Source organism: Canis lupus, chromosome 8 (assembly GCF_048164855.1).
Source record: "Canis lupus baileyi chromosome 8, mCanLup2.hap1, whole genome shotgun sequence".
NCBI lineage: Eukaryota > Metazoa > Chordata > Mammalia > Carnivora > Canidae > Canis > Canis lupus.
Window position 1 is genome coordinate 59287103 of NC_132845.1, and position 22673 is coordinate 59309775.

The 22673-nt window shown below is 48.5% G+C and overlaps 1 protein-coding gene across 22 annotated transcripts; it reads right to left on the bottom strand.

The window, feature by feature from the left end:
• Positions 1 to 129: 129 nt before the first annotated feature.
• ATXN2L (ataxin 2 like) lies at positions 130 to 12491 on the bottom strand. 22 transcript variants are annotated; one of them, XM_072836309.1, is made up of 24 exons: positions 11989 to 12488; positions 10415 to 10451; positions 10177 to 10233; positions 10018 to 10089; positions 9519 to 9669; positions 9012 to 9136; positions 8073 to 8164; positions 7454 to 7654; positions 6560 to 6735; positions 6266 to 6379; positions 5073 to 5288; positions 4912 to 4983; positions 4376 to 4446; positions 3898 to 4193; positions 3740 to 3809; positions 3105 to 3251; positions 2913 to 2985; positions 2635 to 2822; positions 2192 to 2321; positions 1985 to 2106; positions 1621 to 1833; positions 1202 to 1445; positions 893 to 1052; positions 130 to 624 (listed from the first exon to the last, which is right to left on the bottom strand). In XM_072836309.1, the coding sequence occupies exons 1-23, from the start codon at positions 12288 to 12290 to the stop codon at positions 898 to 900; spliced, it is 3324 nt and encodes a 1107-aa protein (XP_072692410.1). In that variant the 5' UTR covers positions 12291 to 12488; the 3' UTR covers positions 130 to 624; positions 893 to 897. The 22 variants fall into 22 exon arrangements, with proteins under 22 accessions (XP_072692410.1, XP_072692409.1, XP_072692426.1 ...); XM_072836308.1 differs by having other exon boundaries at positions 130 to 647; XM_072836325.1 differs by having other exon boundaries at positions 893 to 929; positions 1256 to 1445; positions 11989 to 12487.
• Between the last annotated feature and the right edge of the window lie 10182 nt (positions 12492 to 22673).

Below are 22673 nucleotides of genomic sequence, written 5' to 3' on the forward strand. Positions count from 1 at the left end.
GGCAGTGACAGGACAAGCATCCTCAGACCGTACTGCCACATTCTCCCCACTGCTGGGGGCTACCTCAGTCCTCCGAAGACTTCACAGCTACCATCCTCACTCTGTTCTCCAGAGGAAACCACAGGCAGGTTAAGTTAGTTTAAAATTTTATTTTTTTTAATTTTTTTTTAATATTTTTTATGTAATAAAAAGTAAAAGTCCTTGTCCAACCATCCTTGTGGGGCATCTGTCTGTCTGTCTCTCACACAGGTCACTTCAAGTTAATGGGGAAGAAAGAAACAGGGGCCCAAGTCTGAGGTTATAAATAATAGAAAATAAAAGATCTTCCGTCTCCAGCGGGGGATAGATGAGAGGATGGGAGGGCAAGATGGGGTGGGGACGGGCAGGGGCAGAGCAGGAACCCCCCCACCCCCGCTGGACCCTGGCCCTGCCCACTTGAGGCCCCTCCCCTTCAAGGTGCTTGGCAGGAATTCCCCAGCTCCCCCAGGGGAAAGGGGGGATTGGGGAGCTGGGACTGGTCCGAGCTGCTTGGGGGAAGAGACATAGATCACTCTTCCCTCCACTCATGGAGGTCTCAGGTCGCGGCCAGGACAATCTTCAGTTCCCCGGGGGGTGGAAGGGGAGCTGCTGGGAGGGATGAGATTGAACTGGTTGGAGGGGAAAGAGAAGAGAGCAGGAGCATTAGAACCCAAGCAGCTGTCCCTTCATCCAATGCCGTCCAGTGTGGGGTGTGGGGGGAGTGTTTGGGTAGGAGCGGCCTCCTCAAGGTGTCTCATGGGGCTGTCAGAAGCACAGATCAATCGCTGTTTCCCAGTGAGCCAGAGCCCTTACTCATGTGCCCAGCTCAGCCCCCCACACCCCAGCCTGGCCCTGTCTGCTGCGCTGACCTTACCTCGGCTAAGTCAGGAGACAGTCGGGGTCACTGAGAGCTGGGGAGGCAGTGGGGAGGGGGGCTGCTGGATCACAACTGAGCGAGGACGGAGGGAAGCAAAGGACAGAGCCAGGAGCAAGCCCCTGGCGGCGGCGACTGTGGCTTCTGCCCACCCTACATACTTCACAGACAGGTGCAGGTCGGCGGGCGCCCTGTGGGACAGCCCTGCCTCCAAGACCCCTCACTCCCCTCCCAGAACCCGTGCATCCTGCCCCACCTGCAGCCCATCAGCTCTTCCATGCCAAATTCCCCCAGCTAACGAGAACTCACGAATCCTGTCATCGGCTCCTCCTGGAAATCCAGGCGCCTGGCCAGGCTGCTCACCTTGGGGGTGTCCGATGTAGGGATAGGGTGAGGGTGTGGAAGCTGAGAGTGCAGGCACCCCACTCTGGGGCACCGCGCCTTGGGGGGGGCCCCCATGGCTCTGGGGTGGGTGCAGCAGCATCACCTGGGGCGGGTGGGGAGCCCCAGGGTGAGGGGGCGGGGCTGCTGTGATTCCAGTTTGGACATGGGCCTGTAGAGAATGAGAACAGCTGTGAGCAACCCAGAAGCTAGACATGGGCTCTGAGAATGCCGGTGTTAAGAGCACTCAGGAAAGGAACACCAAGGATTGAACAACAGGACAGGCCTGGGTCTTGAGTCCTGACAGCAAAACAGAAGCACAGGAAATAAGTTCCTTGGGTTCTTACCTGGGTAACATGGGCCATGTTGGTGAAGCCGTGGGGCAGCTGCTGGTGGGCATGGATGGCATACACAGCGGCTGGTTGGGGGAAGCTGCTCTGAGGGGACTGGGCAGAAGGTCCCGGTGGCAGAGAAGGCGGCGTGCCTGTCAGGGCCCCTGGGTGGTACAGATTCTGCTGTGGCTGTCCACTGCCCAGGTGTGGGGCCTGCCCCGCCTGGTGCTGTTAGGGGGAGGGGAAGGGTGAGTGCCACCCCGCTCCTCAGGTGCCAGGGCTACCACCCACTGACCCTGAACCTCCCCCTGGGGCTCCAACCCCCTCTTCCAGCTACCCCCTTCTGCCCGGACCACTCAGGATCTCCCAGGGCAGGCACCTGGACGGGACTGGGGGCCGCATGCTGGGACTGCGGCTGGCTCCCAGTAGGCGTGGTGGCCGGCTGCGGCTGGTGGGCATGGAGCTGCGTGGCATGGTGTGGATAGGACTGGTGAACAGTGGCTACAGCAGGAAAGAGGGAGAGAATCAGTGCTAAGCACACTGGAGGCAGCTAAGGAGCACAGTCCAAGAAGGACACAGAACTCACCATAGAGGGCTTGGGGGGTGGGCTGCTCTGCAGAAGGGTACTGAGGAGTGGAGGACGACACAATGGCCTGGGGATGGCTCCCCGAAGTCAGCATGCGTGGGTTGCTTTGAAGCATGGGGGCAAACACCGGCTGGAGGGGCAAGAGAGAAGTGGTCAGCACATCCTGCCACCTGAGAACCCGAGTACAGCACAATTCTGGCCTTGTCACAACCACTCCTTTATAACATTCACAGTGACCCCAACAAGGAGATAACTATTTTATCTCTACTGCAAAGAACAGCAGCACCTTGCTACAAGTCCTACCACAGTGAGGACTGAAGCCCAAGTCTGACACCCAGAACACTGCTGGCCTCTCTCAGCCAACTGAGTCTGGATGATGGACAGATGTGATCCTTAGCTCTGTTCCCCACCCCACCCCCACATCCTCCCTGTGCCTCGGTCACCTGCGAAGGGTAGTGGGCCATGGGCTGCATCATGGCAGGCTGGCCTGGGAACTGCTGCGGGGTATAAGGGATGTAGGAAGAGTAAGGTGTGGCAGCCACCAGAGGTGGGCCAGCAGCAGCGGCGGCCTGCATCATCGGAGGGGCTGAGGCTGGCTGGTGTTGGTCCGAGCGCTGGGGGGGCAGGGAGCCTGGGATATGGGAAAGAGTGCCAAGCTCAAGCTCCATCTGGAGGCAATAAATGGGGCAGCCCCACCAACCAGCCTGCGAACTCCGCTCACCTTTTGCTCCCCGGTACTTGCCCTGCTGTCCAGGCACAGAGTTGGATACAGGATATGGATACATCTGAGGTGCCTAGGGACAAGAACACAGATGAAGCTGAATACCTTGCTCACAAATGCCCAGAACAGACCTCATCTGGTCCTCACCAGCCCAACTGAGCCTTATTCCAGACCTGGCTCAGTCTCTCTTACCTGAACAGCTGGTCCCATATGGATCTGAGGTATGTAAGAAATGTACTGGGGGCTATAGAGCCCACTCTGGCCTGCTGTCAGCACCGGGATAGAGGGAGTTGAATGAGTTCGGGGCCCCGGAGAAGTTGGGGTACTGGTCGATTTATTCTGTAAGAGACAACGGAAGACACGTAATTTTGCTTTTCGTATGCCCCTCCAGTGCCTAAACAGCAATACAGCATTCACAGTGCTGCATGCCAGATGCATTCCACCCTGCATCTTGGTTAAGCCTCACATTGGACACCAGGAGACGGGCATTTTCAAATTATAGGTGAGGAAACCAAGGCAAAAAAGTTAAATAGTTTTTCCATGATCACCAAGCTTTTTTTTTTAAGCACAGGAGTTCGAACCAAATCAGGGGCCTGAATGAAATCCACACTTAACTACCCCAACTCACATTTTCCTTGAGCTGAACCCCCTAAACCTCAGGGAGAAACATATAAACACTCCTCAGAAATATCATGACCCTTCATTCCCAAGCGTGACACCTGTTTTCCCCAGAGTAGCCCAACTTTCACAGCCCCTCCCCCATGCTCTATCACCCCAACTCTCAAGCCTCTCAGGAAACCAGTCCTCATTTTCCCATCCCATCTCACCACAGACAGCAGAGGCTTTGTGGGATTGAACTCCTTGGCGTTGGGGTTCAGTGTTGATTTCTTCACTTGTCTGTGAGGAAAGAGGAAAGTCAATCTTCACAGCCCTTCATTAAGGGCTCCTCTCCCTTAATGCCCACCCAGCTCCCCATCCTACTCACTCAGCAACCGGGCCCTCATCCTTGTCGTCTCCCTTGATGAGGCCCACTGGGGGGCTGCCAGTTTGGCTTGGGCAAGGTGGCGGGGGCTGCTCTGGCCCCTCAGTGCCTCCTGCTGGTGGCAGGGGCGGCTTGTCCTCTTTATCCGATACAGACTCCGTCTTGGAGGAGACCGGGGACCCCACTGGCTCTGAAGTCAACAGACCATCAACCTCCTTCTCTTTCCCTTTGGCATCCTCCTTTAAGATCCGGGGAGGAAAAGGATCCAGGCTGGTCTCAGGGGAGCTACTGGACTGCAGCTGGAAGGAAAGCAGCACGCATAGAGTACTCAGACAGCTGGTTTGGACCCCAGGCTTGGCCTCCCTTCTTGCATCCTTGCTCTCATCTATCCCCCCTGGTCCTAGTCCTGTGCCTCGCCTCTTCTATAAGCCCCCTTACCACCTTCATCCTAACAACCCTGGCTCTTTCTCAGACTCCTCACCTTAAATTGGGCCCCAAACTTTCTCAGCTCTTCCAGTTGAAAGCGTTTCTGTTCATTCTGAAGGCCAGGGACTAGGACAAACAGGGAAAAAGGAAAAAATACACATTTCTCTTCTAAAAGGTGGTAACAATGCCAGTACCCCAAAGGACAAAGAAAACAAGAAAAAAACCCTCACGAGTTCTATAAAGCAAATCAGGATCACACAACCAACCACACGCTGTTTCTGAACCCCCACAACTCTCGTTACCTTTTTTTAAAGATTTTATTCATTTTCTTAGAGAGAGAGAGAGAAAGAGAGAAGGGGAGAGAGCGAGAAAGAAAGAGAGGAGAGAGAGAGAGAGCGCGCGCACACGTGCGCAAAAGCAGGGAGAAGGAGCAGAGGGAGAAGGAGCAGCAGACCCTGCCGATCAGGGAGCCCGATGCGGGGCTCAATCCCAAAACCCTAGGATCATGACTGAGCCGAAGGCAGACACTTAACTATCTGAAGTGCTCTCCTAATCAAAGGGACATTACACCTCAGAAAACAAAATCCTCACCTTTCCCAGCTATCCGGGACAGCTCCTGGGACTCCAGAGTTCTCCCAGGTTCCTTGGCTGGAAGTTCTTTTACTGAGCAAGACAAGACACATGCCTGAAGGTCCTTCTGTCCAGAACCACACTTCACACTGTCCACAAGCCCTCATCCAGTTGGCTCTTACCATCTGTGGGGGCCAATGAGATCTTTGGAGAAGCTGGGGAAATGGAGCCTACCCCAGGATCCACAACCGATGACGTCACAGGGATGGAAGCTGAAGAGGTCGGTACTGCTGAGCCGACGACGGGGGGCTCAGGACAGGAAGCTGAGATTGGGGCAGGGGCAGCCGACTTGGGAGAGCGCGGGGGGTACATCCGGCCCACTGCAAGAAAAGGGAAAGCTGTACGATGGTTACTGCTGGTCAATGAGTAAGGGGCATAGGAAACCCATCAGAAACACAAGGAAAGTTTATCCACTTTTTTTTTTTTATATGCAAGGTCACAAACCTAAATGCCCAAGAGAACAGACAGGTGACAAATACAGGTAAGATAGACTCTTGGGCACTATAAGAGATCGGAATGTTTATAAAGGCAGTCACAACTCAGCAGCCCCAACTAACTAGGATCATGCTGTCAGAATACGTTCAGTGTTTGCAGAACTTTTTTTTTTAAAAGAACTTTCTGTATTTCCAAAGAAACCAGAAATTTTGTCTCCTGTTTGAAACCTGTTTTAAAATGTTGATAGCTAAGTTTGACTTTTTTTTTTTTTTTTTTTTTTTTTAAGGAGACTTGGCCCAATGTGGGGCTTGAACTCACGACCTTAAGATCAAGAATCACATGTTCCATGACTGAGCCAGCCAGGCATCCTGACAACTAACAAAAAACATCTGCCAGCCAAATGCAAGCCATGGATTGCTGTGCTGGCATTTCTACATGAGGGAAATAAATTCTTTCCTAAAAAAGCATAAATCCAAGCCCCTATAAAACATCTCATATTGGGGCAGTCCCAGTGGCCCAGCGGTTTAGCGCCGCCTTTGGCCCAGGGCGTGACCCTGGAGACCCGGGATCGAGTCCCACGTCGGGGTCCCTGCATGGAGCCCGCTTCTCCCTCTGCATGTGCCTCTGCCTCTCTCTTTCCCTCTCTCTCACGGTGTGATCCTGGAGACCCGGGATCGAGTCCCACATCGGGGTCCCTGGATGGAGCCTGCTTCTCCCTCTGCCTCTCTCTCTCTCGCTCTTTCATGATTAAAATAAATAAAATCTTAAAAAAAAAAAAACAACTCGTATCTTGAAACTGTCTCCCATTTCAGTATTCCCATAACTGATACTTACAGCCCCCCACCAATTTGTTTCTTCATATATAACACTGAAATTTTACCTGCAGGAGGAGGTGGAACAGAAGCTTCTCCAGAAGGCCTACTGCTGGGTGAAGACAGAGTCTTGGCACCACCTCTCAGAGGCCGCTGTGCCTTAGGGGACATGCGGGAAGGGCCTAATTTTTTTTTTTTTTTTTAAAGATGGGAAAAAAGAGGCAGAGTATCTGCTATTACATTATCACCAACACATCACCCTTCCAGCCCGATCATGTACCCTTTCAAGGATCCTTCCCACACCTCCCTTCCTTTCCTCTTTTCTACCCCCTTAACAAAAGCCTGCTTGCTTGATAACTCACCTCCATTGATACCACGTGTCTCAGAACCTGGGCCAGGACTGCTACTGTCAAGGTGGTGAGGGCCACGAGGCGGCAGAGAGCTAAGGCCAGGCCGGCCACCCCGGGAACTACTGCATCGAACTCCTCCCCGAGGACCTTCCCGAACTCGTTGGGGTAGAGGGATATATTTTCCCTCCCTAAGGGAGAGAGTTCAAGTATGGTCAATTAGTCATAAACCCCACACATTTTGGAAGATGAAACCTTTCCTTCTAAAAGTGCACACGCACACATGCATGCGTGCACACATGCACACACAGAGCCTAGTTCCAGCTTTTTGCACTACCCCGCTTGAAGATCTGTTCTGGTTAAATGCTCTGTAGCTATAAGCTTATGACCTTAGGTTGCCTCAATGCTGACCTGACCAACCTCCACAGTTCTACCACTCCTCACCTATGAGAAAGATAGAGTCACAGCGTAGTTCAAAGTACAGCTTTTACAAGTTATTGAACATCATGTACGCTTTGATTTCATTTACTTTAAAGCAGATGTACACATATGGATGAATGTGCAGAGAAAAAAAAAAAAAAAGGACTATCAAAACTCAATACTTTTCCCTTAATCTGTAAGTTTTAGTTTTGTTACTTTGGGAAAGTTACTCATCTGCTCTAGGCCTCCATTTTTTTCCCCCCAAGGCCCAGCGGGAAGGGCCGGCGTGGGGCTGAGCGTGGACACGGAGCGTCCTCCGCTGGTCACTCCCTTGGAGGCCTCCATTCTTAAACCTGCAAATTGGGAGTAACTATGTACTAACCTACATCTCACATGGCCGTGAAGCTTAAATTGGAGCATACAAAGCTCTTGGCCCAATCCCTGGAGCATCCAGAACCCCAAACACACCAGGCTGTCCCCAGCAATCACCTAGATGCCAGGCTGGGGCTCTCTCGTCCTGAACCCTGCCGCTGGACTGCACTATGCTTCTCCTCTTCAGTGCGTCCATCATCGTTCTCCATGGCGATCCGCAGGCGGTACTGGGGGCTTGATTCAATCTCTCGAGCCAATTGGGCTGCACGCAGCTCCCGCTGACGAAACTCTTCCGAGTTGTCCTTCTCCAAGGGTACCCTGAGAGGATCACCATAGACCAGCACCACCCCAGTGTCAGGGGACAAGAGAAGAGAAGAGAAAGGAAAAACATTTGCCAGTCCTATCAGCAGCTCAAGTATACAGATGTTTAAGCCCTCCAGCAACTCAGCACACATATAATGGGCACCTACTAGGTCCCAGGAGGGGCAACAAGGCCTCTCTCTGAACTAGAAGAGTATTATCTAAGCATGGGTTAAGTTCTAGAGGAAAAGTATGGATGAATGGACAAGCAGCAGCTAATTCTACCCATGAGATGGCCTGATATTTTGAGAGGACAATTACACATAAAGCAGACCAGGAGTGTGGTAAAGGCAACCTGGACACCCAGAAAAGCATGAACAAATGCCATGACCCCATGCCTCAAACTACACCATGTGGCAAGTACCAAGACACTCACGTGTAAGAAGAAAGACTGCTATCATAGGTGGTCTTCACACCATAGTTCTCCTCGTTGAACTTGAACATTTCATTGGGGTCCCATCCGTTGGACTGAGGAGGGATGCAGGAGAATGTTTTTAAAACTCAGCAAGGAAAACAACAATGACCTGTCATTCTCCAACACCCGGTTGAAAAACATACAAATCTGACCACACCAAGAATAGAAAAATAGGAAGGAACAAGGCTGGTAGAAATATCAACAGTACTACCAATTTGTAGCACAGATTGGCAACAAGTAAAACCAAAGTTTTAAGACCTAACAAATCCATTTCCGGGTTTATGTGCTAGAAAAATTTGGCATAGGTGTACATGGGGACACACATTCTTAAGTTCAGTAAGGCACTATTTTTAACAGCAAAATAATGGCAACAAGTACCAATCAGTAAACAAAAAGATAAACACGTTTTGTTGTATATACATGTATGTGTACACATATAAGCACAAGTAGATGGAAGTTAAAAGCAGTAACTAGAACTATACACCAACATGAAAATTCAAAAACAAGCAGGGAAAACAAATTCTTGTGCAAATGAAATAAAGTGTAACAATGCATTAACTCATAAGAATTTTTAAATGATGCAAAGTATTTGTTTTTAGAAGGTATATGGGTCTACATGGTCCACAATCTTGCTTATGCTTTGTTAAATTGAAGAAAAAAAAAATCTTCAAGCAAATGCTAATAGCTGTCAATCAGAGATAGTGGGAGAATACAAATTTTTGCTATTATTTTTTTGTAGCTTTTTGTTTGGAACCTGACAGCCATCAATGGGCAACAGTAAAAGACTTTTCTCTCCCTCCCCAGAAGCACTCTTGGTTCAAGAGTGACATCATGGTCAACAACCCACACTCGGGCAGCAGAGTGCCCTGCTCTCAGGTTCTCAGGGAAGGGGGGCTGTACCATGTCAGACTCGAGGTCATAGTCATCGCTGTTGCTGTCGCCCCCTTCCCAGCGCTGAAGCACCTTCTCTTTGTGCTCCCCATTCACCTTTGAGTTCATGGCAATAGCTGAATCAGTGAACTTGTCTGTGGGGGTAGAGTCAAAGATCAGGAGTCAGGGGATTCTTTCACAGCCTTCTTCCAACACTCCCACCCCCAGTAAGTAGTTGGGGAGCAGAGAAAAGTGTGTCAGGGTTGGGGGAGGGGAGAATGTGGCGGGTGCAGCACAAGACTCATCTTAAGAGATCAAGAGGAAGGAGTTGAAAACAAAGCAAGGAAAACATGAAGAATAGCAACACAGGCCAGAAATTCATCCCACTGTAACTTAGACATCAAGACATATTTTCAAGAAGAAAAATCCAGCCCATCTCCTCAGACAAAAAGATGGTAAAGGGGAAAGGAAAAAAAAAAAAAAAAAGTCATTATGTAATTGCTCTCTGCCCTCTAGTCTGACATAAAAACCCAATACCTTTAGTAGCATAATTGAAGTCAACATTCCGGAAGTGGACAAGCATGACATCGCTTGGCTTAAACACCATTGTGTCTACAATGTCTTCCCGACGAGGGCCACCTGCTGGCTCAGATGCTTTCCGGTGTACAGCGTCTACTGCTAGTTCAAACTATAAAAGTCCCATTCCCGAATAGTAAAGGGTCAATATCAGGAAATGTGATGGTAAAAATATGACTACTTTTCTTTTACTCTTTCCAACCTTGTCCCAACACCACACTATCTCTCACAAACAGCCTTCTCAACATCAGCCCAGGACTAAGTATTTTAACATTAAAGTACCCAGTCCTCAAACTTCCAACCCACATTTCTTATTGCTTCCAGCACCACTCTGGCACAGAGCTACAGAAATGAGTAACACAATGCTGTCCAATGCTATTCAACTCACATCTCCAGTAAGCTTATTTCATCCTCCTCCTCCCATGAAATTCCAAAAATAAACTATTTTGAGTACACTAACCTTTGAGCTCAGAGTCTTGAAGATACCTTCATATATGGTACCATTCTTCACCTTTACATCACAAGTGGAGCCCTGGAAGAGTGGAGAAAAAAAAAAGTGTCTCCAGCAAACTGGTGCTTTACTCGTCTCAAACAACCTAGGGTTTAGCTACCAACTTACCACAACAGCTGTAAGAAAATGCAGCATTCTGGAATTGTTGTAGACACCCTCGAACACCTATCAATAACATAAAAGAGCTAGTCAGCACTTCACCTTCCTTCTGAATACCCACACTCCACTCACACCCACTTTGTATGTGCTGGGCCCCAGCTCTTCTGAGCCCAACTATTTGTGCACATGATCTGTCCTATATCCCCACACGTTCCTCTGTACTTTGGGGGTGAGGGGTGGCACTCACCGGTGATGGTGGGGGTCCCTTTCCTGTGCTTTGTCCCCTGTGAGAAAGGAAACGAGAAACTAGTTACTTAACCACATTCAATCCGTCTTATAGAATTAATTTCAAAGAACTCGGTTTCCTAGAACCACATACCCTGAGAAAATAATTTAGACTACCAACCAATTAATCAACAAGATTTTCAAGTTCTCACCTCTCAGAGGAAGAAAGGCATAGACAGTAAAAGTCAGGAAACACGTTCCACCAAATGCCACTAAAAATAAGACCTTGATCAACAACGGTTGTCAATTCACAACCTTCTCACTTTCTCCAAGAGACCAGGGCCTCATGCTTCCAAGAAAGCAATGCTACAGTAGTCGTTAACCAACAATCCACCCTAGACATAGAGGTGAAAGCTCAGGGAATGCAGATTCAGAACCACCTAGCTCAGGTACGTTACCTCTCAAACAGAAAAGACAATCATTTTCACCAGCCCTACGCCCCAAAGTCTGGGAGGAGGGTACTCCCTTTACAACCCACCCTTCTCGACCTCTTTTACTCAATACCACCCACTCCAGGAGGGGTCACCGATCGCCTGGTTACCCTGCTCCTCGCTGGCTGATGTAACCGGCGGTTGAGGAGGGCGATGAGGGGGCCGTTGGCGGGGCTGGGGGACAGCGCAGCCGCAAAAACCATCCACGGGGAGGCCTCGCCCGGTTCGCGCCTGCGCAGTAAAGCCCACGGGCCTCCAAAATCCCCCCTCCCGCGACCAGAACCCACTGCGCCTGCGTGTACCGCCACTCTCAATTCCATTAACCCACACACAGAAGAAACCGAGTGCGGTGTCCACGACTCATCCACAAACACCAGGCGAACCCGTCCACGCACACTTCCGAACCCTGCCCTATAGGTTACCCTCGGCTCACGAACGCCCGGGTCATGAGACAGAGCATCCGCGCGCACGTACGGGGAGAGCGCGCGCGCGCTGGAGGTTCCCAGCCCGCAGTCCTCCCAGGCGTCCCTCCTTCCGTCCCCCCGCCCACCCCGCTCCCCTCCTACTGGCCAGACCGGGAACGGGGAGGTAGCAACCCGCTCCCAAGTCCCTCCCTCCCCATTGGCCAAACTGTGGGCCGCGCGCCCCCCTCCATTGGCTACGGCCGGGGACCCCTTCCCGCAGCTGACTCCCTATTGGCTGAAGCCGGGGACCGCGAGACCCTTCGTGGTAATGGAGCCGGGGACCCCGATCACCTCTTCGCCCCCCCAAAGCCTCGTTCTGACGGCGCTGGGGGGATGCGCCCCGCCTGCCCTTAGGGCCCGAGCCCCGAGGCCCAACGAGGCTCTGAGAGCTGAGCACGGCCCCCAAATGTCCCGGTGGCCGCGCGGGGACCCTTTCCCTCCGACCTGTTAGGACCGGAGGGGGCCCGCCCCTAGCCTCGCGGGAGTTCCCCACTCCCCCCCGGCGCCCCGCCAAGGTGGCCGGACTGGGTGCCCGCCTCGCGCAGGGTCCTCGGGTCCCGGCCGCTGGGCCGGAGCCGCCGCCGCCGCCGCCGCCGCCCCGCAGCCTCGGCACCAGCGCCCGGAAGCCCACCCCTCCTCACCTGGCGCTGCCGATAGCCGCTGCCCCTGGCCTCTCCTGATGTTGCTGCTGCGGCGGCGGCGGCTGCGGCGCCAAGATGCCCTCGGCTCCCCGGCGGAGCCCGCTCCCGGCGGCGGCTGCAGGCCCCAGGCAGGGAGAAGCGGCCGCGGGAGGCCCTGGGGGAGCCGAGGCGGAGGCCAAGGGCCCCGGGAGGCCGCCGTTGGGAGGGCTGGTACCCCCGGGAGGCCGGCGGGCCACGGCCTGTTGCGTGGGGGGCGGCTGCTGGGGCTGGGAGGTCTGTTGTGGCGGCTGAGGCTTCAACATGATGGCAGCGTCCGGAAGGGGAATTAGGGGGAAGGGAGGGAGAGAGGAGGCCGGGGCTAGGCCCCCGCCGGAGAGCGCGGGAAGCAAGGGGGCTCGGGAAGCCGGGGACCCGCCGTTGGCGGGCGCGGGGGGAGCCCCGCGATGTCGGGGGTGGATAGAGAAGACCGCGGCGCGAGGAAGCGCCGCGAGGCGGAAGGGGAGGGGGGTCTCGCGGGCCGGAGGAAAGCGAGAGGGCGCGAGCCGGCCTGGCGCGCGTGCGCGTCGCCGGGGAAAGGGGAGGAGGAGGAGCGCGCGGGCGGGAGCTCCCGACGGGGGAGGGGCGGGGAGGAGGGAGCGGCGGCGCGAGAGGTCCGCGCGCGCCGGGGCGGTTGGCTCCGGGCCGGAGCGGGGAATAAAAAGGCGAGTCTCGCGCGCGCCCCCGGCCCCTGGGGTGCGGAAGGAGCGGCGCGGGCGCTCACGCGCGCCAAGGGGTTCGGGTCTCTAGGTCTCAGACAGCCCTAGAGGTTGGCTGCCGCTGTCGCTTCACAATGAGCGTGTGAAGCGCGGGGGGAGGAGCCCAAGTAGCCGTGAGGAAGGAAGAGCCGGCCGCCCCGCCTACGCCGGCGGCGAAGCGTCGGGATGCCTCCGCCGCAGAGTGAGGTGTCACGGCGGGGCGCGCGGTTCTTCCGCCGTTTGGGGCCCGTGGGCGGAGTCTAGTGCAAAGAAATCCCACGTCTAAACCCGCGTGCGCCCCTCTTAGGCCGGTCCGAGGCGTCGTGAGCGGTTACTCGGGACCTTGTCTGCTTTAAGGAGAAGGCGGGCGGACCTTAGGAGGTACCGGCTTGAAACGCCGCCTGTTACAGAGAAGTCTGCGCTAGATCCGAAATCGTTTTAAGTGTCGACGGTTTAATACCTAAATGGTTTCTCCGTGCCCTAGAACGAACCCTTACACCGTAGTAACAGGGACAGAAGGCCAGAGCACCTATAGGTGTAATTCAAAGATCCTCATTCAACTCTTCAATGAAACCAGGCTTCATGGCCTCAAAATTAGTTGGGGGTTAGAACACGGGGCTGAATGCGTCGGATACAACCGTGATGTAAGCACGTCCTGTCCTCCCCGAGGTAAAGCTGGCGGTAGAGGACATCCACTAGGTGAAGCATAGGGCGCCATGAGAGCAGAGAGGAGTGACACTGAATCCGGCGTTGGGTGATGGATTTCTAGGCAGGGGAATGTGGCCAAGTTAAGAAAAAGCGTGGCAGAAGTATAAAATGAAAGAGATTAAAAAAAAAAAAAAAAAATGAGGCTGGAGAGGTAAGGAACCTGGGACTAGATTTTTAAGGAGACTGGGACATCGTCTTCAAAGGAGCAGGGAGCCTTTCACAGAAAACCAGGAGGTCAGATTTGCATTTCTAGAGGATTACTCCTTGCAGTGTGGAGAGTGGAGTAGAGCAGTGATGAGTCTGTGGTCTTAATCCCAATGAAACTTTGGATATCTCAGTCTCCCTGGATCTCAAATCTCCCTTCGCTCCAGACATTAGCATTGGAACCCTTCCCAAGCCCTCTACCACCAACAGGCACATACCTAGCTAAAAGCCAGCCTTACTTTTGGGGGAAGTATTCCTTCTCTCCCATCTACCTCCAGGCTTCAAGTGTGTTACGTTCTCCTCCCGTGCTTAGCTGGCAGATTTCCCCGTTTCATTCTAAGAAGTTTAATTCTTTTTCTGTCCACTCCCTATGGGACCTTACTGATACCGTTCCTGCAGTATCTAGCACAATGCAGGTAGTTGATTAAATACTTGTGAAGTGAATGGATCTGAGTGGTGTCTTTAAGACTCTGTCTCCTGGATGCTTAAATAACACAGCCCAGTGTTCTCCTGGCATTCCTGGCATAGACTGCCGCGCCTCACTCCAGCCTCTCTATGCCACTTCTGTCTCCCCCCAGGTACATCCTGCTCCTACCCTCAAATTCTAAGTTTTAGCCTCATGAAACTCCCATTCCCATGGCACACTTTGCCCTTTTTCTTTTTATTTTTTTAGATTTTATTTATTTATTTATTTATTTATTTATTTATTTATTTATTCATGAGAGACAGAGAGAGGCAGAGACATAGGCAGAGGGAGAAGCAGGCTCCCTGAATGGAGCCTGATGTGGGACTCAATCCCAGATCCTGGGATCAGGCCCTGAGCCAAAGGGCCTCAACTGCTGAGCCACCCAGGCATCCCTCACCTTGCCCTTTTTCAACTCTTCCTTTACAAGTGCTGTTTTTTCACTCACCATCTCATTCTTCAACCTCAGGCATCAGTCTTTTTTTTTTTTTTTTTAAGATTTTATTTATTCATGAGAGACACAGAGAGGCAGAGACATAGGCAGAGAGAGAAGCAGGCTCCCTGCGGGGAGCCTAATGGCGTGACTCAATCTCAACACCCCAAGATAATGACCTGAGCCAAAGGTAGATGCTCAACCACCACTGAGCCACCCAGGCATCCAGGCATCTCTTGTCCTTTTTTTTTTTTTTTTTTTTTTTTCATGAGAGAGAGAGAGACAGAGGCAGAGGGAGAGCAGGCTCCATGCAGGGAGCCCGACATGGGGCTTGATCCCGGGTCTCCAGGATCACGCCCTGGGCCAAAGGCAGGTGCTTAAACTGCTGAGCCACCCAGGCTGCCCTCCCTAGTCCTTTTGAACATCCTGTTACTGACCTGCTCCTCTGGGCTCCCAGAGCACTGGGATGTTTTGGTTACATGCAGTTGAGGTTATAAAGGGCAGGGACTATATTTACTCATTTTCCTATCCTTCATGTTTAGATCAGTGACTGGCACGCAGTCACTCAAATTGTTTGGTAAGTGAATGGAATGTTATCTTACTGAATGCAATTTAGAAATTATATATTGCTGTGATTTGATATGGACTGATTTCCATGATATATTATTATCTGAAGAGAGCAAAGTTTATAGTCTAAACCATGCTACCTCTTGTTTAAGGAAGAGGGGAAGAAAAGAAAACAAATGTATCTGCAAGTTTTTGCAAAAAAAAGGGTGCCTGGGTGGCTCAGTTGGCTAAGCGGCTCCCTTCCGCTCAGGTTGTGATCCCAGGGTGTTGGGATCAAGCCCCACATCGGGCTCCTTGCTCCATGGGGGGCTCCCCACTCAGAGGGAGCCTGCTTCTTCCTCTCCTTCTAGCCCCCCCTCCCCCAACCCTGCTTGTGGTCTCTCTCTCTAATAAATAAAGAAAATCTTAAAAAAAAAAAAAAAAGAAGAGGAGAATCAAGAGACGTGTAAACCCCAATAAAATTGGTTACCTATGACAGTTAGGGGTAAATGAGGGTTGCTTAGTTGTTCACATTCTTATGGAAGGAAACAATGGAATACAGACATTTATAAATGAACACAACTCTATTTCAGATGAATAAAAGTAATCCACTGAAAGGGGAAATATAGAACTAATTCAAGTAACTTTCAGGCACCCTCTGCCTAAAGAAAAAACTGGAAACCTTGAGTTCTTAGTAGGTTTGCAATAGTGATAGTGGCATGGCAATTTGAAATTATTTTGGGTATGGGGATTGAACATGCAAGTAAACATAGACATTGCTAGGAACCAGGGTTCTCACTGGAGAAGTAGGGAAGAGCAATTATGGAATGAAAGAAGTGAGCAAAAACTTTGTGGGGCTGAGCAGGAACAGGACATATCAGTGTAAAATTTATGGGAAAAAAAAAAGATGATAGATTGATTTACACATACCTAGTTCTCAGTTCTTGGTTTCTAAATATCCCACAAAAAAAAGCCCAGGGCCCAGGGCCTCTTGAGGGCTCCTTCCTAAGTCCAGCTTGGGCAAGAACAAGGAAGATACCAGGGGAGTTTGGAATATTTTGTTGTGCCAGGAAATAAGTACTAAAAAAAAGTATTAGGGCATAGGAGCTAGCTTGAAGAGGCCAAATCTGATACAATTTGAGTACCACAGTATGCAAGTATAACAATAGATTATAATCCATTGAATAAAAGAAGAATCCATACTGTTAATAGGTATAAATACACATGCATACACACATAAAAAGAAAAACATATAGGAGAAATAACAAGATCATATTCTTCAAAACTGCCCCATGGCATAAAAGACAAAAGGTTGGGGGGCAGCCTGGGTGGCTCAGCGGTTTAGCGCCGCCTTCGGTCCAGGGCCTGATCCTGGGAGACCCAGGATTGAGTCCCGCGTGAGGCTCCATGCATGAGGCCTGCTTCTCCCTTTGCCTGTGTCTCTGCCTCTCTCTGTCTCTCATGAATAAATAAAGAAAACCTTAAAAAAAAAAAGACAAAAGGTTGAGGAACTGTTCCAGGTTAAAGAAGGCTAAAGTGACTAACAATAAATGAACTTGATCCTGGCCTAGATCAAGAAAAAAAAAATGCGGGATCCCTGGGTGGCGCAGCGGTTTGGCGCCTGCCTTTGGCCCGGGGCGCGATCCTGGAGACCCGGGATCGAATCCCACGTTGGGCTCCCGGTGCATGGAGCCTGCTTCTCCCTCTGCCTGTGTCTCTGCCTCTCTCTCTGTGTGACTATCATAAATAAATTAAAAAATTAAAAAAAAATGCTATAAAAGACATAATGGGGTGCACCTGGGTGGCTCAGTTGGCTGACTGACTCTTGTTTTCAGCTCAGGTCATAATTTCAGGGTCATGCTATGGAGCCCCATGTGGGATTCCATGCTCAGTGGGAAAGTCTGGTTCCCCTCTCTGGCTCTCTCCTCTCTGCCCCTCCCCCTGCTTGCACACTCTGTCTCTCTAAAATAAATACATATCTTAAAAAAAAAAAAAGAGGCATGGGGGGGAAATCAATGAATTTGTAATATAGACTATAATACAACCATGATAATTTCCTGAATGTGATAACTACTTTAGATATGTAAAAGTAGGGGGATCCCTGGGTGGCGCAGCGGTTTGGCGCCTGCCTTTGGCCCAGGGCGCGATCCTGGAGACCCGGGATCGAATCCCACATCGGGCTCCCGGTGCATGGAGCCTGCTTCTCCCTCTGCCTATGTCTCTGCCTCTCTCTCTTTCTCTCTCTGTAACTATCATAAATAAATAAAAATAAAAAAAAAAGATATGTAAAAGTATATTCTTTTTTTTTTTTATGATAGTCACACAGAGAGAGAGGGAGAGACAGAGACACAGGCTATGTCTCTGCCTCTCTCTCTCTCTCTCTCTGTAACTATCATAAATAAATAAAAATTAAAAAAAGATATGTAAAAGTATATTCTTTTTTTTTTTTTTTTATGACAGTCACACAGAGAGAGAGAGGGAGAGACAGAGACACAGGCAGAGGGAGAAGCAGGCTCCATGCACCGGGAGCCCGACGTGGGATTTGATCCCGGGTCTCCAGGATCTTGCCCTGGGCCAAAGGCAGGCGCTAAACCGCTGCGCCACCCAGGAATCCCTATGTAAAAGTATATTCTTAATAAAGATACAGATAATAGCCAACCTACTCTCAAATAGTTCAAATTATACGTATTTTCTTTTTTAAAAAGATTTTATTTATCCATTCATGAGAGACACAGAGAGAGATAGAGACAGACGTAGGTAGAGGGAGAAACAGGCTCCCTGCAGGTAGCCCGATTCAGGACTCTATCCCAGGACCCTGTAACCATGACCTGAGCCGAAGGCACTCAACCACTGAGCCACCCAGGTGCCCCTATATGTATTTTCTTTATGTACACACAAAGAAAATAGTAGGTATGGCAAAATGTTAACTAGTGAAAAGTTTACTAGGGTAAACTTTATTTTTTTTAATTTTATTTTTAAATATCTCTGCACCCAACATGGGGCTCGAACTCACAACCCAGAGATCAATTGACTGAGCCAGAAAGGCACCCCATTCTGGGTAAACATACTAAGTTCTTTGTTAGGAGCCTTTCAATTTCTCTGTTTGAAATGATTTTCAAAATAAGGAATTTACATATAAGTAAGAATCATTTGGTACCCCTAAAGTAAGGGAAAGGAGAAGAGTAAACCACCTAATTTTATATACTGAACACTCACAAACTCGTTGATAAATTAGGTGAGCAGTTTTTAGCTCTCCAGAGTACCCTTAGGCAGTATTCCAGTGTTCACTGTGTTTTATCCAAGTGTATCTGAGTAATCCCATTTGAGGCTCAAATGATAGTAGAACCCTTATTCATACAAAACAATAAAGCCATATTCCTCACTCAAGACATGTCAGAGAGTGGCTGGGGCAACAAGATGAGACATTCCTGAGGAAGAACTTTAACCCAATTACATCTCCCCAACACCCATCCTCTAAGGACAGTTTTCCTTCATAAATGCCAAAACATATTTCAAGAAGAGGCAGCACCTAGTAGCAGAAAGAAAAGAGGATATGTCCCAGGAGACAAGAATTCTAGCTCTGCCTTTGTCTCTTACTAGTGCTACCAACTAGAGCAAGCAATTGGATCTCTGGGGCCCAAGTCTCAATCTAAAAGGAGAGGCCAGAATAGAGGAGGGTTCCCTAACTCAAATACCTACATGAAAAGGACTGGTAATCAAAAGGAGTGAAGCAAGGAGGCACCCATGACAGCTGGAGAGCATGTACTCTGTCTAAAAGAGGTTTCTGCTTTTCAGTTCCAATCAACTTCTGCCAGGTAGGGTTGTGTCCCAGGATTGCCAGAGATCTTGACACAGAACATTCTCCAGAATAGATCACATTGTTAGGCCACAAAACAAGTCTCAACAAATTCAAAAGGATGAAAGTCATACCATGCATATTTTCTGACCATAGCGCAATGAAACTAGAAATCAACCACAAGAAAAAAATCTGGAAAGAGCACAAAGACATGGAGGTTAAATAACATGCTACTAAACAGCGAATGGGTCAACCAAGAAATTGAAGAAGAAATTTAAAAAATTACATGGAAACAAATAAAAATGAAAACACAATGGTCCAAAATCTTTGGGATGCAGCAAAAGTGATTTTAAGAGAGAAGTTTATGGCGATACAGGCCTACCTCAAGAAGCAAGAAAAATCTCAAACAACCTAACCTTACACCTAAAGGAGTGAGAACACCACCAACAACAAAACCCAAACCTAGCAGAAGGAAGAAAAAAAGATTAGAACACAAATAGTGATATAAGAACTAAAAAAATAGATAAATGATCTGTTCAGGTCTTTGAAAAGAGCAAAATAAATAAACGTCTAGCTAGAAACGTCTTCTTTCACAAAAGAAAGAGAAGAAATAACAACCAACACCACGGAAATACAATGATAAGAAAATACTATGAAAAATATGCCAACAAACTGCCACCTAGAAGAAATGGATAAATTCCTAGAAAACATAAAAACTACCAAGGGGTGCATGAGTGGCTCAGTTGGTTACGTTAAGTGTCTACCTTCGGTTGAGTCGGTGATTCCAAGGTCCTGGGATCAACCCCTTGGTGGGCTGCCTGCTCAGCAGAAAGTCTGCTTCTCCCTCTCCCTCTGCTCCTCCCCTGTTTGTGCTCTCTCGCTCTCTCTCAAATAAATAAATAAAATCTTAGAAAGAAAGATATAAACTACCAAAACTGAAGCAGGAAGAAATGGAAAATTTGAACAGATGGATTACCAATGATGAAATTGAATCAGCAATCAATAAATTCCCAACAAAAAAAAAAGTCCAGGACTAGATGGCTTCATGGGTGAATTCTTTTTTTTTTAATTTAGATTTTGTTCATTTATTCATGAGAGACACACACACAGAGAGAGAGGCAGAGTAAGAAGCAGCTCCATGCAGGGAGCCCGATGTGGGACTCTATCCCAGGACTCCAAGATTGTGTCCTGGACCGAAGGCAGGCGCCAAACCGCTAAGCCACCCAGGGATCCCCTTCTATAAAATATTTTTAAAGAAGAGTTAATACCTATTCTCGGGGCACCTGGGTGGCTCAGCAGTTGAGCATCTGCCTTTGGCTCAGGGAGTGATCCCGGGGTCCTGGGATCCTAGTCCCACATAGGGCTGCCCGCAGGGAGCCTGCTTCTCCCTCTGCACCTCTCTCTGTGTCTCTCATGAGTAAATAAATAAAATCTTTTTAAAATACCTATTTTTCTCATACTATTCCAAAAAATAGAAAAGGAAGGAAAACTTCCAAATTCATTCTGTGAGGCCAGTATTACCATGATACCAAAACCAGACAAAGACACCACAGAGAGAGAGAGAGAATGCTGCAGGCCAATATCTTTGATGAACTTGGATGCAAAAATCCTCAACAAAATACTAGAAAACTGAATCCAACAATACATTAAAAAAAATATACACCACAATTGGGTAGGATTTATTCCCAAGATGCAAGAGTGGTTCAATATTCACAAATCAAAAAAAAAATTCACAAATCAATTAATGTGATACATCACATCAGTAAAAGAAAGAATAAAAACAATGTGATTATTTCAATAAATGCAGAAAAAGCATTTGACAAAGTACAACATTCATTCATGATAAAAACCCTCAACTACGTAGATCTAGAGGGAACATACCTCAACATAATAAAGGCCATATATGAAAAACCCACAGTGAACATCAACCCCAGGTCAGGAATAAGACAAGGATGTCCACTCTCATCACTTTTATTCTGCATGGTACTGGAAGTCCTAGTGACAGCAATCAGACAACAAAAGAAATAAAGTACATCCAGGGACGGCTGTTGAGCATCTGCCTTTGGCTCAGGGTATGATCCTGGAGTACCAGTCCTGCTTCTCCCTCTGCCTGTGTTTCTGCCTCTCTCTGTGTGTCTCTCATGAATAAATAAAATACTTAAAACTTAAAAAAAAAGTACATCCAAATTTATAAGAAAGAAGTAAAACTTTCATTATTTGAAGATGATATGATGCTATATGTATAAAACCCTAAAGATTCCACCAAAAAATTACTAGAACTGGTAAATGAATTCAGTAAAGTCACAGGATACAAAACTCATGTACAGGAATCTGTTGCATTTCTACACACTAATAATGAAACAGTATAGGAGAAAGGAGAAATTAAGAAAACAACGACATTTACAATTGCACCAAAAGTAATAAAATACCCAGGAACAAGTTTAACCAAAGAAGTGAAAGACTTGTATTCTGAAAACTGTAAAACACTGATGAAAGAATTTGAAGATGACACAAATGGAAAGATATTCCATGCTCATGGATTATAAGAACAAATATTATTAAAATGTCTATACTCCCCAAAGCAATCTACAGATTTAATGCAATCCTATCAAAATACCAACAGCATTTTTTCACAGAACTAGAATAAACAATCCTAAAATTTGTGTGAAATCACAAAAGACCCTGAATAGCCCAAGCAATCTTGAAGAAGAAAAACAAAACTCGAAGTATCACAATTTCAGACTTCAACTTATATTACAAAGTTGTATAAATCAAAACAGTATGGTACTGGCACCAAAATAAACACAGATCAATGAAATAGAATAGAGAGCCCAGAAATAAACCCACAATTATATGGTCAATTAATCTTTGACAAAGCAGGAAAGAATATTCAATAGGAAAAAAAATCTCTTCAACAAATGGTTTTGGGAAAGCTGGACACTAATACATAAAAAAATGAAACTGGATCACTTTCACCACACACAAAAATAAACTCAAAATGGATTAAAGATGGGATCCCTGGGTGGCAGCGATTTAGCGCCTGCCTTTGGCCCAGAGCGCGATCCTGGAGACCCGGGATCGAATCCCACGTCGGGCTCCCGGTGCATGGAGCCTGCTCTCCCTCTGCCTGTGTCTCTGCCTCTCTCTCTCTCTCTCTCTCTCTCTCTCTCTCTGTGTGTGTGACTATCATAAATAAATAAAAATTTAAAAAATGGATTAAAGACTTAAATGTGAGACCTAAAATCATAAACATCCTGGAAGAGAGCATAGGCAGTAATTTGTCTGATGTTGCTATAGTAACATTTTCCTAGATAAGTCCCTTGAGGTAAGGGAAATAAAAGTAAAAATAAACTGTCAGGGGACGCCTGGGTGGCTCCGTGGTTGGGCGCCTGCCTTTGGCTCAGGGTATGGTCCTAGAGTCCTGGGATTGAGTCCCACATCAGGCTCCCTGTAGGGGGCCTGCTTCTCCCTCTGCCTATGTCTCTGCCTCTCTCTTTCTCTGTGTCTCTCATGAATAAATAAATAAAATTTAAAAAATAAACTGTTGGGATATCAGGTTAAAGTTTCTGCACAGTGAAGGAAACAACAAAACAAAAAGACAGCCTACTGAATGAGAGAAGATATCTGCACATATCTCTGATAAAGGTTAACATCCAAAATATATAAACAACTGATAGAACTCAACACCCAGAAAACAACCCAATTAAAAAATGAGCAGAAGACATGAACAGATATTTCTCCAAAGAAGACATATGGATGACCAACAGATATATGAAAAGATGCTCAGCCCTCATCATCAGG